The sequence below is a fragment of the Hypanus sabinus genome, chromosome 6 (assembly GCF_030144855.1).
Source record: "Hypanus sabinus isolate sHypSab1 chromosome 6, sHypSab1.hap1, whole genome shotgun sequence".
Taxonomy (NCBI): Eukaryota; Metazoa; Chordata; class Chondrichthyes; order Myliobatiformes; family Dasyatidae; genus Hypanus; species Hypanus sabinus.
The window spans coordinates 179611105-179632675 of record NC_082711.1 but is presented as its reverse complement, the minus strand read 5'-3'; the positions used below and the strand labels follow the sequence as shown (position 1 = coordinate 179632675).

General features: G+C 54.1%; 1 protein-coding gene across 5 annotated transcripts in view; it reads left to right on the top strand.

Annotated features, from left to right (window-relative positions):
• The first annotated feature begins 715 nt into the window (after window positions 1-715).
• spag5 (sperm associated antigen 5) overlaps window positions 716-21571 on the top strand; it is an 89067-nt gene continuing 68211 nt past the window's right edge. The window contains exons 1-5 of one of the 5 annotated variants that reach the window (XM_059973722.1): window positions 716-858; window positions 8298-8426; window positions 16300-17310; window positions 17344-18491; window positions 19702-19894. In XM_059973722.1, coding sequence (XP_059829705.1) covers window positions 793-858; window positions 8298-8426; window positions 16300-17310; window positions 17344-18491; window positions 19702-19894 — 2547 coding nt within the window. In that variant the 5' untranslated portion in view covers window positions 716-792. Of the gene's footprint in view, window positions 859-8297; window positions 8427-16299; window positions 18492-19701; window positions 19895-21571 lie in introns of all 5 variants that reach the window. The other 4 variants (XM_059973725.1, XM_059973724.1, XM_059973723.1 and 1 more) reach the window with 4 other exon arrangements.

The following is a 21571-nucleotide window of genomic DNA, read 5'->3' as shown; positions in this document are numbered from 1 at the left end:
TGCAGATATATTAGGGACTTTTAAGGGACATTGAAATTGGCACAAATGTGAGGAAAATGGAAGGGTGTGTAGGCAGAAGCGATTAGTTTAGTTGGGTATTTGATTACTAATTTAATAGATTCGGGACAATATTGTGGGCTGAAGGGCTGTACTGTTCTATGTTGTGAAGGAATCTGAAGCAAGTGGATGAAAGAGCGGATGGGTTAGGAGTTGGGGAGCTCAGTGCAGCCCCACAATGAGGAGAGGACCTCGTACATTCAGTCACCTTGCCTTTATTTAGAGGAACCAGTTGCCAGTGGAAGTAGTTAAAGTGGGTACAATCGCAATATTGAAGAGGCATTTGCATAGTACATAGAAGAGAGGGGGGTTGAAGAGTTTTGGGCAATTGGGAGGATATTGTGCTCAGCATTGACCAGTTCCCACGCTGCAAAACTCTGTGATTTTGTAGCTAGGTCAGGATGTGAAAAGGAAGGCTGTGGGGGAAGCAGCAACAAACACGCACACACAGCGCTGGAGAAACTCAGCGGGTCGAGCAGCGTCTATGGAGGGAGGAGGTCAGCGGTGTGTTGGGGCGAGATTGCAGCACGGCCGCTTGGACCTCCGATCGGTGGCGGCGCTGCAGCGACCCGTCTCCTCTTGGATCCACTTCACCCTCCTCGTTCTTGGCGACCGGCGCGATGTCGTCACCGGTTCCCGTTGGCGGAGCAGCCAATGAGTGAAGGGGCGGTGGATTTGAAATTGGCGGAACCGGAGTAACGGAGGCCCCCTGCGCGCCTCCCCAGCTGAGGGGAAATGTTCGGCGAGCGGCAGTCGGTGAAGTCCTCGTCCGTGGAGAATGACGGCCAGCGGCCGAGCACGGTAGGCAGGCGAGGGAGCGGCCTCCTTCATCCTCGGGAGACACCAGCTTTACCGGCGGTGATCGAGCTGACCTTGAGTGCGGGGGGAAAGTGTCCGGCCAGGGGCTCGGTTTCTGGGTTCACTGGCTCTCCTCTTCGTCTCTGTGGAATACAGAGAACCGGCTGCCGCTCCTTATGGAAGGAAGGGTGGTGATGAAGTGGGGGTGTCAGAGCAGGTTTGTCACACTGTTACCTGGAATGGCATGAGCAGAAGAGATTGACCAGGATGCTGCCTGGATTAGAGAGGGTGCAGAGGAGATTGACCAGGATGCGGCCTGGATTAGAGAGGGTGCAGAGGAGATTGACCAGGATGCGGCCTGGATTAGAGAGGGTGCAGAGGAGATTGAGCAGGATGCTGTCCGGATTAGAGAGGGAGCAGAAGAGATTGACCAGGATGCTGCCTGGATTAGAGAGGGTGCAGAGGAGATTGACCAGGTTGCTGCCTGGATTAGGGAGGGTGCAGAGGAGATTGACCAGGTTGCTGCCTGGATTAGGGAGGGTGCAGAGGAGATTGACCAGGTTGCTGCCTGGATTAGAGAGGGTGCAGAGGAGATTGACCAGGTTGCTGCCTGGATTAGGGAGGGTGCAGAGGAGATTGACCAGGATGATGCCTGGATTAGAGAGGGTGCAGAGGAGATTGACCGGGACGCTGCCTGGATTAGAGAGGGTGCAGAGGAGATTGACCAGGATGCTGTCCGGATTAGAGAGGGTGCAGAGGAGATTGACCAGGATGCTGTCTGGATTAGAGAGGGTGCAGAGGAGATTGACCAGGATGCTGTCTGGATTAGAGAGGGTGCAGAGGAGATTGACCAGGATGCTGTCTGGATTAGAGAGGGTGCAGAGGAGATTGACCAGGATGCTGCATGGATTAGAGAGGGTGCAGAGGAGATTGACCAGGATGCTGCATGGATTAGAGAGGGTGCAGAGGAGATTGACCAGGATGCTGTCCGGATTAGAGAGGGAGCAGAAGAGATTGACCGGGACGCTGCCTGGATTAGAGAGGGAGCAGAGGAGATTGACCAGGATGCTGTCCGGATTAGAGAGGGAGCAGAAGAGATTGACCGGGACGCTGCCTGGATTAGAGAGGGTGCAGAGGAGATTGACCAGGATGATGCCTGGATTAGAGAGGGTGCAGAGGAGATTGACCAGGATGCGGCCTGGATTAGAGAGGGTGCAGAGGAGATTGACCAGGATGCTGCCTGGATTAGAGAGGGTGCAGAGGAGATTCACCAGGATGCTGCCTGGATTAGAGAGGGTGCAGAGGAGATTGAGCAGGATGCTGTCCGGATTAGAGAGGGAGCAGAAGAGATTGACCAGGATGCTGCCTGGATTAGAGAGGGTGCAGAGGAGATTGACCAGGTTGCTGCCTGGATTAGGGAGGGTGCAGAGGAGATTGACCAGGTTGCTGCCTGGATTAGGGAGGGTGCAGAGGAGATTGACCAGGTTGCTGCCTGGATTAGAGAGGGTGCAGAGGAGATTGACCAGGTTGCTGCCTGGATTAGGGAGGGTGCAGAGGAGATTGACCAGGATGATGCCTGGATTAGAGAGGGTGCAGAGGAGATTGACCGGGACGCTGCCTGGATTAGAGAGGGAGCAGAGGAGATTGACCAGGATGCTGCCTGGATTAGAGAGGGTGCAGAGGAGATTGACCAGGATGCTGTCCGGATTAGAGAGGGTGCAGAGGAGATTGACCAGGATGCTGTCTGGATTAGAGAGGGTGCAGAGGAGATTGACCAGGATGCTGTCTGGATTAGAGAGGGTGCAGAGGAGATTGACCAGGATGCTGTCTGGATTAGAGAGGGTGCAGAGGAGATTGACCAGGATGCTGCATGGATTAGAGAGGGTGCAGAGGAGATTGACCAGGATGCTGCATGGATTAGAGAGGGTGCAGAGGAGATTGACCAGGATGCTGTCCGGATTAGAGAGGGAGCAGAAGAGATTGACCGGGACGCTGCCTGGATTAGAGAGGGAGCAGAGGAGATTGACCAGGATGCTGTCCGGATTAGAGAGGGAGCAGAAGAGATTGACCGGGACGCTGCCTGGATTAGAGAGGGTGCAGAGGAGATTGACCAGGATGATGCCTGGATTAGAGAGGGTGCAGAGGAGATTGACCGGGACGCTGCCTGGATTAGAGAGGGAGCAGAGGAGATTGACCAGGATGCTGTCCGGATTAGAGGGGAGCAGAAGAGATTGACCAGGATGCTGCCTGGATTAGAGAGGGTGCAGAGGAGATTGACCAGGATGATGCCTGGATTAGAGAGGGTGCAGAGGAGATTGACCAGGATGCTGTCTGGATTAGAGAGGGTGCAGAGGAGATTGACCAGGATGCTGCCTGGATTAGAGAGGGTGCAGAGGAGATTGACCAGGATGCTGCCTGGATTAGAGAGGGTGCAGAGGAGATTGACCAGGATGCTGTCCGGATTAGAGAGGGTGCAGAGGAGATTGACCAGGATGCTGTCTGGATTAGAGAGGGTGCAGAGGAGATTGACCAGGATGCTGCCTGGATTAGAGAGGGTGCAGAGGAGATTGACCAGGATGCTGCCTGGATTAGAGAGGGTGCAGAGGAGATTGACCAGGATGCTGTCCGGATTAGAGAGGGTGCAGAGGAGATTGACCAGGATGCTGTCTGGATTAGAGAGGGTGCAGAGGAGATTGACCAGGATGCTGCCTGGATTAGAGAGGGTGCAGAGGAGATTGACCAGGATGCTGCCTGGATTAGAGAGTGTGCAGAGGAGATTGACCAGGATGCTGCCTGGATTAGAGAGGGTGCAGAGGAGATTGACCGGGATGCTGCCTGGATTAGAGAGGGAGCAGAGGAGATTGACCGGGACGCTGCCTGGATTAGAGAGGGTGCAGAGGAGATTGACCGGGACGCTGCCTGGATTAGAGAGGGTGCAGAGGAGATTAACCAGGATGCTGCCTGGATTAGAGAGGGTGCAGAGGAGATTGACCAGGATGCTGCCTGGATCAGAGAGGGAGCAGAGGAGATTGACCAGGATGCTGCCTGGATCAGAGAGGGAGCAGAAGAGATTGACCAGGATGCAGCCTGGATTAGAGAGGGTGCAGAGGAGATTGACCAGGATGCTGCCTGGATTAGAGAGGGTGCAGAGGAGATTGATCAGGATGCTGCCTGGATTAGAGAAGGTGCAGAGGAGATTGACCAGGATGCTGCCTGGATCAGAGAGGGTGCAGAGGAGATTCACCGGGACGCCGCCTGGATCAGAGAGGGTGCAGAGGAGATTCACCGGGACGCCGCCTGGATCAGAGAGGGTGCAGAGGAGATTCACCGGGACGCCGCCTGGATCAGAGAGGGTGCAGAGGAGATTCACCGGGACGCCGCCTGGATCAGAGAGGGTGCAGAGGAGATTGACCGGGACGCTGCCTGGATTAGAGAGGGTGCGGAGGAGATTGACTGGGACGCCGCCTGGATCAGAGAGGGTGCAGAGGAGATTCACCGGGACGCCGCCTGGATTAGAGAGGGTGCAGAGGAGATTGACTGGGATGCTGCCTGGATTAGAGAGGGTGCAGAGGAGATTGACCGGGATGCTGCCTGGATTAGAGAGGGTGCAGAGGAGATTGACCAGGATGCTGCCTGGATTAGGGAGGGTGCAGAGGAGATTTACCAGGAAGCTGCCTGGATTAGAGAGCGTGCAGAGGAGATTTACCAGGAAGCTGCCTGGATTAGAGAGCGTGCAGAGGAGATTGACCAGGATGCTGCCTGGATTAGAGAGCATGCAGAGGAGATTGACCAGGAAGCTGCCTGGATTAGAGAGGGTGCAGAGGAGATTGACCAGGATGCTGCCTGGATTAGAGAGGGTGCAGAGGAGATTGACCAGGATGCGGCCTGGATTAGAGAGGGTGCAGAGGAGATTGACCAGGATACGGCCTGGATTAGAGAGGGTGCAGAGGAGATTGACCAGGATGCGGCCTGGATTAGAGAGGGTGCAGAGGAGATTGACCGGGATGCTGCCTGGATTAGAGAGGGTGCAGAGGAGATTGACCGGGATGCTGCCTGGATTAGAGAGGGTGCAGAGGAGATTGACCAGGATGCGGCCTGGATTAGAGAGGGTGCAGAGGAGATTGACCGGGATGCTGCCTGGCTTAGAGAGGGTGCAGAGGAGATTGACCGGGATGCTGCCTGGATTAGAGAGGGTGCAGAGGAGATTGACCGGGATGCTGCCTGGATTAGAGTGGGTGCAGAGGAGATTGACCGGGATGCTGCCTGGATTAGAGAGGGTGCAGAGGAGATTGACCGGGATGCTGCCTGGATTAGAGAGGGTGCAGAGGAGATTGACCGGGATGCTGCCTGGATTAGAGAGGGTGCAGAGGAGATTGACCAGGATGCTGCCTGGATTAGGGAGGGTGCAGAGGAGATTTACCAGGAAGCTGCCTGGATTAGAGAGCGTGCAGAGGAGATTTACCAGGAAGCTGCCTGGATTAGAGAGCGTGCAGAGGAGATTGACCAGGATGCTGCCTGGATTAGAGAGGGTGCAGAGGAGATTGACCAGGATGCTGTCCGGATTAGAGAGGGAGCAGAAGAGATTGACCGGGACGCTGCCTGGATTAGAGAGGGAGCAGAGGAGATTGACCAGGATGCTGTCCGGATTAGAGAGGGAGCAGAAGAGATTGACCGGGACGCTGCCTGGATTAGAGAGGGTGCAGAGGAGATTGACCAGGATGATGCCTGGATTAGAGAGGGTGCAGAGGAGATTGACCGGGACGCTGCCTGGATTAGAGAGGGAGCAGAGGAGATTGACCAGGATGCTGTCCGGATTAGAGAGGGTGCAGAGGAGATTGACCAGGATGCTGTCTGGATTAGAGAGGGTGCAGAGGAGATTGACCAGGATGCTGCCTGGATTAGAGAGGGTGCAGAGGAGATTGACCAGGAAGCTGCCTGGATTAGAGAGGGTGCAGAGGAGATTGCCCAGGAAACTGCCTGGATTAGAGAGGGTGGTTTATGAGGACAGGTGGAGTGAGCCAGGGCTTTTCTCTTTGAAGGTAGATGTGAGGTGATTTGATAGAGCTGTACAAGATGGTAAAAGTGGACAGCCAGAAACTTTTTCCCCCAGGGTTAAAATGGCCAATATGGGGGGCATAATTTTAATGGGTTTGCTGGAATGTGTAGTGGGGATGTCAGTGGAGATTTTTTATTGCACAGTGGTTGGTGTGTGGAATGCACTGCCAGTATGTGGTGGAGGCAGATACATTAGGAATAGTTAAGAGACTCTTAGGTACATAAGTGAAAGAAAGATTGTAGATTATGTGGGAAGAAAGGATTAGATTAATCTTGGAGTAGATTTAAAAAGATGTTGCAACACCCTTGGTCAAAGAGTCTGACTGCTGTTGTGTTCTGTGGGCTGGAGTGAGAGGAGACTGAAACAAAAAATCTGTAGGAATTTTGACAGGGTTGATGTGAAGAAGATGTTCATAGAGCATCACAGCTCTGAAATGGATCCTTTGGCCCATCTAGTCCATGCTGATCTGTTATTCTGCCTAGTCCCATTGACCTGCACCCTCCAAACCCCTCCCATCCATGTACCTCTCCAAACTTCTCTCGAACTTTGCTATCAAGCCCACATTCACCACTTGTGCTGGCAGCTCGTTCCACGCTCTCACCACCATTTGAGTGAAGAAATTCTCCGAAAACATTTCATTTTTTACCCTTAACATGTAACCTCTAGTTCTAGACTCACCAGTGGACAAACCTGTTTGCATTCCTCAATCCGGTATACCTCAGTCGAAACTCCCCTCATTCTCCTGTGCTGTAGGCAATAAAGTCCTAACCTTTTCAATCTTTCCCTGTAACTCAGGCCCTCACATCCCAGCAACAGCACAGGAAAGGCCCTTCAGCCCACAATGTGGTGCCATCCAATTAAATGAGTAATCAAATGGCCAACAAATTCCTTCTGCCTACACATATCCTTCCATTTCCCGCACATTCATGTGCCTATCTAAATGTCCCTAACATACAGAGCCTAGAAAAAGTATTCAACCCCCTTGGAAATTTTCATGTTTGATTGTTTTTCAACATTGAATCACAGTGGGTTTAATTTGCCTTCTTTTAACGCTGGTCAACAGGAAAAGACTCCTGTCAAAATGAAGAGATCTGTTTTCACTTTGATGTGGAAGTCTTTTTCTGTAAAAAAACAAGAAGGCAAATTGAATCCTTTGTGATTCAAAGTTGTAAAACAATAAAACATGATTACTTCTTCTGGCGGGGTGGGGTGGGGCGGGGTGGGGTGGGGTGGGTGGATACTTTCTTTAGTCCCTGATGTGTCAGCCTCTTCCACCACCCCAGGCAGCACATTTTAGACACCCTCCTCTCTGTGTAACAAACATGCCCCTCATGTCTCCTTTGAAATTACCCCCTCTCACCTTAATGCATGCCCTCTGGTATTGGACGTTTCAACCCTGGATAAAAGATGCTGTCTGTCTTTTCTGTCGATGTCTCTCATAATCTTAAAAACCATTAGTGAACACCCTTGTAAACTTCCCCTCTACTTTTTCAATCTTATTTGCTGTTTCCTCTTGTGCAAGAACCTCAAATTGGAGGGTCACTTTAAGTGTTAGGGGGCACCTAATGAGGTAATTTATTTCCTGTTGGGGTGGTGGAACTGCCCCCCTCAAAGGGGGGTAGAGGCAGAGTCTTTGTGTTTTTCTCAGACGGGGAATTAGATTGAGTGGGGTGACATTCTGATGTCTACCTGTCTAAGGAGACTGACCAGGTGACACATCTTGGTGCAGGAGCTGACAGTCTCTTCCCCTATCAGAACTGCTGCATTCACAGTGCCTTTAGCATCGTCAGAGACGCCTCCCCTCAGCCCCACAATCTCTTTGACGTATTACCGTCAGAATGCCCTGCTGCCCCCCTTTACTCCCCAGCTCTCATCCTGCACTCGTCACTTTTCAACTTTTATTGCTGTTGTTCCACAAGTTTATACGACTGCTTGTTTTATTACGATAGTGTCTGTAAAATTATCCTGTCTCACACAAACATGTGCCTTACCGTCAATCTTCAGGTCATGTCACTCTGCTAATATTGAGTGTCTGTGTGACTACGTACATACAGACAGTGCAATCACAGCGCGTAGTCACACGTTCACGCACAGCCGAGCACTGATGTTTCGTTTAACTCTATACGTGTGTGTGGTTGAGTGACGATAAACTGGAACTAGAAATTCTGGAGGGACCCATCAGGTTTGGCAATGTGTGTAGGGAGAGGAACAGATAACTCTTTGGTCTCCAGACCTTTGTCAGACCTGTTGCCTGAATCTAATGCTTGGTGCTGCTGAGGGGTCTTGATCCCAATTGTTGACTGTCTCTTCATGCCCTCGTGGATGCTGCCTGACCTGCTGTGTCCTGTCCGACTGGTACTGACTCTTCCCTTATCTCCTCCCGCAGCCGAGCAGGAAATGTGGCCGGGTCCCGTTGCAGGAGGTGCTGCCGCAATGCAGTGCCCAGCGAGACATACGGAGTTCCAGCCGAGTGGGGAGCAGCTTGACCCCACTGCTGCGTGGGCTGCACCTGGAGGTGGGTATGAGAGTGGTATTGTGAACTCCACATCGTGGGCTGCACCTGACGGTGAGTGTGTGAGTGGTATTGTGAACTCCACATCACGGGCTGCACCTGACGGTGAGTGTGAGTGGTATTGTGAGCTCCACATCACGGGCTGCACCTGACGGTGGGTGTGTGAGTGGTATTGTGAGCTCCACATCACGGGCTGCACCTGATGGTGGGTGTGTGAGTGGTATTGTGAACTCCACATCACGGGCTGCACCTGACGGTGAGTGTGAGAGTGGTATTGTGAACTCCACATCACGGGCTGCACCTGACGGTGAGTGTGTGAGTGGTATTGTGAACTCCACATCACGGGCTGCACCTGATGGTGAGTGTGAGACTGGTATTGTGAGCTCCACATCACGGGCTGCCCCTGACGGTGAGTGTGAGAATGGTATTGTGAACTCCACATCACGGGCTGCACCTGACGGTGAGTGTGAGTGGTATTGTGAGCTCCACATCACGGGCTGCACCTGACGGTGGGTGTGTGAGTGGTATTGTGAGCTCCACATCACGGGCTGCACCTGATGGTGGGTGTGTGAGTGGTATTGTGAACTCCACATCACGGGCTGCACCTGACGGTGAGTGTGAGAGTGGTATTGTGAACTCCACATCACGGGCTGCACCTGACGGTGAGTGTGTGAGTGGTATTGTGAACTCCACATCACGGGCTGCACCTGATGGTGAGTGTGAGACTGGTATTGTGAGCTCCACATCACGGGCTGCACCTGACGGTGGGTGTGTGAGTGGTATTGTGAACTCCACATCACGGGCTGCCCCTGACGGTGAGTGTGAGTGGTATTGTGAACTCCACATCACGGGCTGCACCTGGAGGTGGGTATGAGAGTGGTATTGTGAGCTCCACATCACGGGCTGCACCTGATGGTGAGTGTGAGAGAATGGTATTGTGAACTCCACATCACGGGCTGCACCTGACGGTGAGTGTGAGAGAATGGTATTGTGAGCTCCACATCACGGGCTGCACCTGATGGTGAGTGTGTGAGTGGTATTGTGAGCTCCACATCACGGGCTGCACCTGACGGTGAGTGTGAGAGTGGTATTGTGAGCTCCACATCACGGGCTGCACCTGACGGTGAGTGTGAGAGTGGTATTGTGAACTCCACATCACGGGCTGCACCTGACGGTGAGTGTGTGTGAGTGGTATTGTGAACTCCACATCACGGGCTGCACCTGACGGTGAGTGTGTGAGTGGTATTGTGAACTCCACATCACGGGCTGCACCTGACGGTGAGTGTGAGAATGGTATTGTGAGCTCCACATCACGGGCTGCACCTGACGGTGAGTGTGTGAGAATGGTATTGTGAACTCCACATCACGGGCTGCACCTGACGGTGGGTGTGTGAGTGGTATTGTGAGCTCCACATCACGGGCTGCACCTGACGGTGAGTGTGTGAGAATGGTATTGTGAACTCCACATCACGGGCTGCACCTGACGGTGAGTGTGAGAATGGTATTGTGAACTCCACATCACGGGCTGCACCTGACGGTGAGTGTGAGTGGTATTGTGAACTCCACATCACGGGCTGCACCTGACGGTGAGTGTGTGTGAGTGGTATTGTGAACTCCACATCACGGGCTGCACCTGACGGTGAGTGTGTGTGAGTGGTATTGTGAACTCCACATCACGGGCTGCACCTGACGGTGAGTGTGTGTGAGTGGTATTGTGAACTCCACATCACGGGCTGCACCTGACGGTGAGTGTGTGAGTGGTATTGTGAGCTCCACATCACGGGCTGCACCTGACGGTGAGTGTGTGCGTGGTATTGTGAGCTCCACATCACGGGCTGCACCTGACGGTGAGTGTGAGAATGGTATTGTGAACTCCACATCACGGGCTGCACCTGACGGTGAGTGTGTGTGAGTGGTATTGTGAACTCCACATCACGGGCTGCACCTGACGGTGAGTGTGTGTGAGTGGTATTGTGAACTCCACATCACGGGCTGCACCTGACGGTGAGTGTGTGTGAGTGGTATTGTGAACTCCACATCACGGGCTGCACCTGACGGTGAGTGTGTGTGAGTGGTATTGTGAACTCCACATCACGGGCTGCACCTGACGGTGAGTGTGTGTGAGTGGTATTGTGAACTCCACATCACGGGCTGCACCTGACGGTGAGTGTGTGAGTGGTATTGTGAGCTCCACATCACGGGCTGCACCTGACGGTGAGTGTGTGCGTGGTATTGTGAGCTCCACATCACGGGCTGCACCTGACGGTGAGTGTGTGAGTGGTATTGTGAACTCCACATCACGGGCTGCACCTGACGGTGAGTGTGAGAATGGTATTGTGAACTCCACATCACGGGCTGCACCTGACGGTGAGTGTGTGAGAATGGTATTGTGAACTCCACATCACGGGCTGCACCTGACGGTGGGTGTGTGAGTGGTATTGTGAACTCCACATCACGGGCTGCACCTGACGGTGAGTGTGAGAATGGTATTGTGAACTCCACATCACGGGCTGCACCTGACGGTGAGTGTGTGAGAGTGGTATTGTGAGCTCCACATCACGGGCTGCACCTGACGGTGGGTGTGTGAGTGGTATTGTGAACTCCACATCACGGGCTGCACCTGACGGTGAGTGTGAGAATGGTATTGTGAACTCCACATCACGGGCTGCACCTGACGGTGAGTGTGTGAGTGGTATTGTGAGCTCCACATCACGGGCTGCACCTGACGGTGAGTGTGAGAGTGGTATTGTGAGCTCCACATCACGGGCTGCACCTGATGGTGAGTGTGAGAATGGTATTGTGAGCTCCACATCACGGGCTGCACCTGACGGTGAGTGTGAGAATGGTATTGTGAACTCCACATCACGGGCTGCACCTGATGGTGAGTGTGAGAGTGGTATTGTGAGCTCCACATCACGGGCTGCACCTGACGGTGAGTGTGTGAGAATGGTATTGTGAGCTCCACATCACGGGCTGCACCTGATGGTGAGTGTGAGAATGGTATTGTGAGCTCCACATCACGGACTGCACCTGACGGTGAGTGTGAGAATGGTATTGTGAGCTCCACATCACGGGCTGCACCTGATGGTGAGTGTGAGAATGGTATTGTGAGCTCCACATCACGGACTGCACCTGACGGTGAGTGTGTGAGTGGTATTGTGAACTCCACATCACGGGCTGCAACTGACGGTGAGCGTGTGAGTGGTATTGTGAACTCCACATCACGGGCTGCACCTGACGGTGAGTGTGAGAATGGTATTGTGAACTCCACATCACGGGCTGCACCTGACGGTGAGTGTGTGAGTGGTATTGTGAACTCCACATCACGGGCTGCACCTGACGGTGAGTGTGTGAGTGGTATTGTGAACTCCACATCACGGGCTGCACCTGACGGTGAGTGTGAGAATGGTATTGTGAACTCCACATCACGGGCTGCACCTGACGGTGAGTGTGTGAGTGGTATTGTGAACTCCACATCACGGGCTGCACCTGACGGTGAGTGTGAGAGTGGTATTGTGAACTCCACATCACGGGCTGCACCTGACGGTGAGTGTGAGAGTGGTATTGTGAACTCCACATCACGGGCTGCACCTGACGGTGAGTGTGAGAATGGTATTGTGAACTCCACATCACGGGCTGCACCTGACGGTGAGCGTGAGAGTGGTATTGTGAGCTCCACATCACGGGCTGCACCTGACGGTGAGTGTGAGAATGGTATTGTGAACTCCACATCACGGGCTGCACCTGACGGTGAGCGTGAGAGTGGTATTGTGAGCTCCACATCACGGGCTGCACCTGACGGTGAGTGTGTGAGTGGTATTGTGAACTCCACATCACGGGCTGCACCTGATGGTGAGTGTGAGAATGGTATTGTGAACTCCACATCACGGGCTGCACCTGACGGTGGGTGTGTGAGTGGTATTGTGAACTCCACATCACGGGCTGCACCTGACGGTGGGTGTGTGAGTGGTATTGTGAGCTCCACATCACGGGCTGCACCTGACGGTGAGTGTGAGAGTGGTATTGTGAGCTCCACATCACGGGCTGCACCTGACGGTGAGCGTGAGAATGGTATTGTGAGCTCCACATCACGGGCTGCACCTGATGGTGGGTGTGAGAGTGGTATTGTGAGCTCCACATCACGGGCTGCACCTGACGGTGAGTGTGTGAGTGGTATTGTGAGCTCCACATCACGGGCTGCACCTGATGGTGGGTGTGAGAGTGGTATTGTGAGCTCCACATCACGGGCTGCACCTGATGGTGGGTGTGAGAATGGTATTGTGAGCTCCACATCACGGGCTGCACCTGATGGTGGGTGTGAGAATGGTATTGTGAACTCCACATCACGGGCTGCACCTGATGGTGGGTGTGAGAGTGGTATTGTGAACTCCACATCACGGGCTGCACCTGATGGTGAGTGTGAGACTGGTATTGTGAACTCCACATCACGGGCTGCACCTGACGGTGAGTGTGAGAGTGGTATTGTGAACTCCACATCACGGGCTGCACCTGACGGTGAGTGTGTGAGTGGTATTGTGAACTCCACATCACGGGCTGCACCTGATGGTGAGTGTGAGACTGGTATTGTGAGCTCCACATCACGGGCTGCACCTGACGGTGAGTGTGTGAGTGGTATTGTGAGCTCCACATCACGGGCTGCACCTGACGGTGAGTGTGTGAGTGGTATTGTGAGCTCCACATCACGGGCTGCACCTGACGGTGAGTGTGTGAGTGGTATTGTGAACTCCACATCACGGGCTGCACCTGGAGGTGAGTGTGTGAGTGGTATTGTGAACTCCACATCACGGGCTGCACCTGGAGGTGAGTGTGTGAGAATGGTATTGTGAGCTCCACATCACGGGCTGCACCTGACGGTGAGTGTGTGAGTGGTATTGTGAGCTCCACATCACGGGCTGCACCTGACGGTGGGTGTGTGAGAATGGTATTGTGAGCTCCACATCACGGGCTGCACCTGACGGTGAGTGTGAGAATGGTATTGTGAACTCCACATCACGGGCTGCACCTGACGGTGAGCGTGAGAATGGTATTGTGAGCTCCACATCACGGGCTGCACCTGACGGTGAGTGTGTGTGAGTGGTATTGTGAACTCCACATCACGGGCTGCACCTGGAGGTGGGTGTGAGAGTGGTATTGTGAACTCCACATCACGGGCTGCACCTGACGGTGGGTGTGAGAGTGGTATTGTGAACTCCACATCACGGGCTGCACCTGACGGTGAGTGTGAGAGTGGTATTGTGAACTCCACATCACGGGCTGCACCTGACGGTGAGTGTGTGAGAATGGTATTGTGAACTCCACATCACGGGCTGCACCTGGAGGTGGGTGTGAGAGTGGTATTGTGAACTCCACATCACGGGCTGCACCTGACGGTGAGTGTGTGAATGGTATTGTGAACTCCACATCACGGGCTGCACCTGACGGTGGGTGTGTGAGTGGTATTGTGAACTCCACATCACGGGCTGCACCTGACGGTGAGTGTGAGAGTGGTATTGTGAACTCCACATCACGGGCTGCACCTGACGGTGAGTGTGTGAGAATGGTATTGTGAACTCCACATCACGGGCTGCACCTGGAGGTGGGTGTGAGAGTGGTATTGTGAACTCCACATCACGGGCTGCACCTGACGGTGAGTGTGTGAATGGTATTGTGAGCTCCACATCACGGGCTGCACCTGACGGTGAGTGTGAGAGTGGTATTGTGAACTCCACATCACGGGCTGCACCTGACGGTGAGTGTGAGAGTGGTATTGTGAACTCCACATCACGGGCTGCACCTGACGGTGAGTGTCTGAGTGGTATTGTGAACTCCACATCACGGGCTGCACCTGACGGTGAGTGTGTGAGAGTGGTATTGTGAACTCCACATCACGGGCTGCACCTGATGGTGAGTGTGTGAGTGGTATTGTGAACTCCACATCACGGGCTGCACCTGACGGTGGGTGTGTGAGTGGTATTGTGAGCTCCACATCACGGGCTGCACCTGACGGTGAGTGTGTGAGTGGTATTGTGAACTCCACATCACGGGCTGCACCTGACGGTGAGTGTGTGTGAGTGGTATTGTGAACTCCACATCACGGGCTGCACCTGACGGTGAGTGTGTGAGTGGTATTGTGAGCTCCACATCACGGGCTGCACCTGACGGTGGGTGTGTGAGTGGTATTGTGAGCTCCACATCACGGGCTGCACCTGACGGTGGGTGTGTGAGTGGTATTGTGAGCTCCACATCACGGGCTGCACCTGACGGTGGGTGTGAGAGTGGTATTGTGAACTCCACATCACGGGCTGCACCTGACGGTGAGTGTGTGTGAGTGGTATTGTGAACTCCACATCACGGGCTGCACCTGACGGTGAGTGTGTGAGTGGTATTGTGAGCTCCACATCACGGGCTGCACCTGACGGTGGGTGTGTGAGTGGTATTGTGAGCTCCACATCACGGGCTGCACCTGACGGTGGGTGTGTGAGTGGTATTGTGAGCTCCACATCACGGGCTGCACCTGACGGTGGGTGTGAGAGTGGTATTGTGAGCTCCACATCACGGGCTGCACCTGACGGTGGGTGTGAGAGTGGTATTGTGAGCTCCACATCACGGGCTGCACCTGATGGTGGGTGTGAGAGTGGTATTGTGAGCTCCACATCACGGGCTGCACCTGACGGTGAGTGTGAGAGTGGTATTGTGAACTCCACATCACGGGCTGCACCTGATGGTGGGTGTGAGAGTGGTATTGCGCGTTCACACACGCACAGCACCACCTCACCTGGTGGCAGTAAAAACCGTTGTCTCTGCTTTTCCCTCTGACTTGCTACCTGACCTTATTCTGATGCTTGCCTCTGCCCACTGCACCTCCACTCTCAGTACCCTTCAGCTTTTCCAAAATCTTCTGACTGCATCTGAACTCTTCCTTATTCTCCACCAGTTAAGGAACAGTGCAGCCCTTCAGCCCAAAATGTTATGCCAACCCTTTAACTTACTCTAAAGACAATCTAACCCTTCCTTCCATTTTTCTATCATCAGCGCCTACGCAAGAGTCTCTTCGATGTCCCTCATGTATCTGGCAGCAAATTCCACACACCCACCACGATCTGTGTGTGTGTGTGTGGGGGGGGGGGGTTCCCAAACAAACCTGCCTCGGACATCTCTTCCCCACCCCCCCCCCAATACTTTTATCCAATTAGTTTAAAGTCATCCCCTTGTATTTGCCATCTCCACCCTGGGGAAAAGTCTCTGACTCCACTCTGCCTGAACCTCTTATCATCTTGTACACCCTATCAAAATCACCTCTCCTCCTGCTATTCACTCTCACAACCTTTCCTTATAAGACAGGCTCTCAAATCCAGGTGAATCTCTGCACCCTCTCGCATCCTTCCTATGATGAGGTGAGCAGAACTGAACACGATATTCCCAGCGAGGTCTAACCAGGGTTTTATGGAGCAGGAATGTTGTCTCATGATTCTTGAACTCAATCCCCCGACTAATAAAGGTCAACACACCATATGCCTTCTGAACTACAGTATAAATTCATACTGACCTCCAAGTTGAAATGAAAATGTCTGTGAAGATTGAAAGATTAATTTTATTTTTGATATGTACATTGAAACATACAACAAAATGCATCGTTTGCCTGACTGACAGTTCCAGCCCACAAGTATTACCACACTTCCAGTGTCAATATCGCACGCCCACGTTCACTCAGCCGAACCAGTAGGTCTCTGGACTGTGGGAGGAAACCGGAACACCGGGAGGAAATCCGTCGCGGTCACGGGGAGAACTGCTGCCTTCCCGTTGCGTCTGGCTGGTGTGTTGCTGACTTTGTGGTCTCAGTGTGTTTCTCTCCTGAATCTCTGCTTGCTATTTGCAGGATGGTTTCCTACCTGTCTCAACGCTGGTTTACGAGGACGTCTGCAGGAATATCTTTGTGGAGGAGGAGGAGGCAGTCTGTACTCCCTGGCTGCGGGACCGGATCCCTTTGGCAGCCCCAACAGCTGGGAGCCTCAGTGACACGAGCTCACTGCCCTCTGGGGCTTCTGAACCCGCGGCCAGCGAAGGCCCCTCATCTCCGCGGGTGAACCATGGCAACCTGCCTCGGGGAACGTGCGACAACGCTGTCCGGACCATCGTCACTGAGACACGGGAGGATCCCAAGCTGTCGGTGACTGCAGAGTCGGTGCAGCAGGGAACAGAGACGGCAGTCACCGTCGCAGCTGTACGAGAGGCAGGGTGCCCCCCGACCCCGGCTGCTGGGGTGAGCCTGTCGAACTCTGGCCCTGGGGCCGAGCCTTTCGATGACAGTAACCCCGGCTCTGAGCCCCTCGCCCTCCACCCACCCCCTCATCCAGCTCCAACCTCCCCCTCGGGGTCTGTTAGAGCGAGGGGAGACGGGGAGGCATCACCTGCCAATGAAGAGGGAATGAGGTTAGGAAAAAGGAAGAGGCTTTGCTCGGCCGGAGAAGGGGAGGGGTTGAATGTTGATGAGGGGGGGCAGTGTGTTCAGTTGACCATGGGGGGAGAGCAGGCAGGAGTCCGGTCTGGGGACGGAGCGGCGTGGCGTTTAGCGGAGACACAGGAGAACCCGGCAGCAATCCTTGCTGTACACACGGGAGCAGTCTCCCCTCCTCCCTGTGTCTCGGGGCCCACAGACCTGCAGCAGCCAGTGTTCGCAGTGACACCTGTCGAGGGCAGGGTGCCGGTGCAGCTGGGCAGGGCACAGGTTGAGGAGGAAGGTGAGGGGCAGGTGGTGGAGATTGAGGATGATGAGGAGAGGGCAGAGGAGGAGGGCGAGGCACAGGTAGAAACTGGCCCAGGGAGGGTGTTGGGTGAGAGCTCAGTGCAGACGGAGGTGAGTGAGGAGACGGGCACAGTGCAGACAGAGGTGGAGAAAGAGACGGGCACGGTGCAGACGGAGGTGGGTGAGGAGACGGGCACAGTGCAGACAGAGGTGGAGAAAGAGACGGGCACGGTGCAGACGGAGGTGGAGAAAGAGACGGGCACGGTGCAGACGGAGGTTTTTGAGGAGACGGGCACAGTGCAGACAGAGGTGGAGAAAGAGACGGGCACGGTGCAGACGGAGGTGGGTGAGGAGACGGGCACAGTGCAGACAGAGGTGGAGAAAGAGACGGGCACGGTGCAGACGGAGGTGAGTGAGGAGACGGGCACAGTGCAGACAGAGGTGGAGAAAGAGACGGGCACGGTGCAGACGGAGGTGGGTGAGGAGACGGGCACAGTGCAGACAGAGGTGGAGAAAGAGACGGGCACGGTGCAGACGGAGGTGGGTGAGGAGACGGGCACAGTGCAGACAGAGGTGGAGAAAGAGACGGGCACGGTGCAGACAGAGGTGGAGAAAGAGACGGGCACGGTGCAGACGGAGGTTTTTGAGGAGCCAGGCACGGTGCAGACGGAGGTGGAGAAAGAGACGGGCACGGTGCAGACGGAGGTTTTTGAGGAGCCAGGCACGGTGCAGACGGAAGTGGAGCAGGAGACGGGCTCGGTGCAGACAGAGGTGGAGCAGGAGACGGGCTCGGTGCAGACAGAGGTGGAGCAGGAGACGGGCTCGGTGCAGACAGAGGTGGAGCAGGAGACGGTCTCAGTGCAGACGGAGGTTTTTGAGGAGCCAGGCACGGTGCAGACGGAGATGGAGCAGGAGACGGGCTCGGTGCAGACAGAGGTTTTTGAGGAGACGGGCTCGGTGCAGACAGAGGTGGAGCAGGAGACGGGCTCGGTGCAGACAGAGGACGTGGCAGAGGTGCAGACTGAGGAGGCTGTGGATGGGGCCGAGGAGGGAACGGAACTGGGCATGAGCCCGTTGCCACCGCCTGCATCCTGCGCACTGACCTGCCTCATCCACCCGGCCAACGCTCAGACTCCTGCGGACACCTGGAAGCTGCTGGCGGCTCAACTCGGTACGAGGAGGGTCACCTGCCGCGATGTCAGCACGGGGATCACTCCCCTGGGGTCACACTGTGTCGCCACTTGTATGACCCCCGTCAGCCTGGCGGAGGATTCTGGGAGGAGCACGACGGACAGCGCGGTGCTGACGGACTCTCTGCTCTGGAAGTAAGTTGGGGATCGTTGGGCTGGGCAGTGCCAGGACCCATACCTCACCCACCCAGAGTCTGATCCAGCGGCCTGGCGGGGGCTCTCACCGTCTCACAGCCCCACCGAGCTGTGGCCAGTTCCCTGGGAAGCTACCCAGTTGTAATAAGCAACACACTCAAAATGTTGGAGGAGCTCAGCAAGTCAGGCAGTGTATACGGGGGAATAAACTGTTGATGTTTCGGGCCAAGACAGTCCGGGTTCTGATGAAGGTTCTCAGCTGATAATTACCCTCTGTAGATGCTGCCTGACCTGCTGAGTTTCTCCAGCATTTGGTGTGTGTCGTCCTGGAATTGCTGCATTTGCAGAATCTGGTGTGTTAGCACACTGCCCTCTGTTGGAGAGTGGCAGCCACTCTTCCTGGCTTCCCCAGGGCAGTAATGCTGATCCCACAGGAGATATCCTCACTGACCTTCGGATGGTCCTCCTCCCGTTTCCCCTCATCTGTAACAGTATTCTTCACCCCCGCTGGTTTCTGGTGCAGAATGAGAGCCCTAGGGTCCTGCCCTCTGACAACCAGCACAGCCCTTTCTTGCGTCAGCATGCATTGGTGGTGTCCTCAGCTCCCACGCAGTGTGACTGACAGCTGAGCAGCTCCTGTTAATTCAGTGTGCAGGATATTTTAGGGCAGAGATTCCCAATCTGGCACCTGCAGACCCCTCCGTTTATGGTAAGGCTCCATGGCATAAAGAAAGGTCGGGGAATTCTGGTTTAGAGGGGAGGCTGGGGTTCACTATGGCAGGTAGACAGTTGTCCTGGAAATGTGGACTGTGTGATGCTGGATCTGTCCTCCAAGCATCAATCAGTCCTGATGATAGATTTTAACCTTTATTGTCACATGTACGTTGAAACAGTGAAAGGTGTCGATTGTGTCAATGGCTAACACAATCCGAGGATGTGTTGGGGGCAGCCCGCAAATGTCACCACACTTCTGGCGCCAACGTAACTTACTGAACCTAACCGGTGCGCCTTTGGACTGTGGGAGGAAACCCGCGCGCTCACAGGGAGAGCGTACAAAGTCCTTACCGACCGCGGAGGGAATTGAATTCTGATCTCTGGCGCTGTATGTAGTGGTTACAGTCTCCACCATAACTCTGCAGCACCTCGGGGTACGTTACTAAAGGGACCCTGACCCCCTGAACCATAACTATGACTGCCTTGCCACCCACAGCTTCAACCTGGAGAAGCTGCAGATGGTGCCCCGGGGAGAGCTGGAGCGGCGCCTGGAGACGACCCTGATCATCACCGAGGTTCTGTCCAGCCAGATGAGTGAGCTGTCCAGGAGCAAGGGGCTGCACCGGTGTGTGGGGCCAGCAGACCAGAGAGAGGCCTTCACCCAGACCTCCTGTACCCAGGCTCCCCAGGTAAGGGGTGACCCCTCGGGCCACGTTTTGCTGTGGAAAAGGGGCCATTCGGCCCCTCTGTTCTGTGCCAGTCTTTGTACATTGTGCTCCCCCTCCCCAGCGCCCCCGCTCCACTCTGCTCCCACAAGATCGAGGCTGTTTTATGTCATTTCCAGTACTCGTGTAAAGGAGAATGAAATAATTATTTCTGCAGATCCGACGCAGCACAAAAAACACAATAAGATAAAGACACAATAATAAAAAACACGATAAATATAAATACATAAGATAGCTTCTCTACAGATTGATTGTCTGTCCATAAAGTGACACCAGGGACAGGAGTGTCTGTACACAAGGTGACTGACAGGAAATGTTAAAGTAGTGGTGACTGGGGGTGTGGAGGGGTGGGTGAGTGGGTGGAGGTGTTGATCAGCCTCACTGCTTGGGGAAGGGAACAGATTTCCTCCCTTTCGAGAGGAAAAAACCATCTTTTCTGATGTGTCACATTATCTATCTTTCATTCATTCAGCACAGAACAGGCTCGTCCGGCCCACTAGCCACACCACCCAGCAATCCACCTATTTAACACTAGCTTAATCACAGGATAATTACCATTTACCTTCAGACCGTACGTCTGGACTGTCGGAGGAAACCAGAGGACCCCAAGGAAACTCACACAATCACGTGGAGAACGTTCAACCACCTTTCAGGCAGCGGTGGAATTGAACTCTGAACTCTGGAATAACTGAGCTGTAATAGTGTCACACTATACACTAGGCTTCTGTGGTGCCAAGTAGCCAAGCAATGGCATCTGTTCCAGTCCTTCTCAGCTTTGGAGATAAACTGTCCCGGGGAGTCCCCGTGAGGGAGCTCACACCGACCCGGGGAGACCCCATGAGGGAGCTTGCGCTGACCCGGGGAGTCCTCGTGAGGGAGCTCGCACTGACCCGGGGAGTCCCCGTGAGGGAGCTCGGGGTGTCCCCGTGAGGGAGTTCGGGGAGTCCCCATGAGGAAGCTCACTTTGACCCAGTTTACTGTAACCAGTATTTGTGGTTTTGACTTCACTGTGACGTTTACCTGGAGGAACCTGCCTAGGCCACGTTGTGTACACAGTGTGGGGTGCCCCTGTTACGTGACCTTTGGACGAGTTTAAACCCCACCCCAGACAGGTGAGGGTGAGATCCTTGTACATGATGTGGTGACTTTTAAATGCTGACCCTGCTGCCTATGATATCGGTGCAGAGGGTAGAATGATCTGCGTACAACTGTACAGCAGCCTCCTGCCATTAAGGTTCTCTGCACGTCCATAATGAGGTGTAGAACTTGTAGGTTGGGTGTTTTATTTGCTGTGACAAGAGCCAAGAAAACCGATAATAAAACAGAAACTGTGCCCATCTCAGACCTGAGGTAGCAACACTCCAGTGATAACGAAAGACCTCTTCTGTAGCCAGATTCAAATGGTGAGATGCTACAGGGAAACAGAAGCTTCTAGCAAATATAGCATCAACTATACAACAACTACTGGAACATTCTCTGAACAATTATATAAATCATTCTATGATGATCATAAATAAACACAAACAGTAAAGTTAAACTACATAGAACCATAGAACATTACAGCACAGAAACAGGCCTTTTGGCCCTTCTTGGCTGTGCCAAACCATTTTTCTGTCTAGTCCCACTGACCTGCACCTGGAC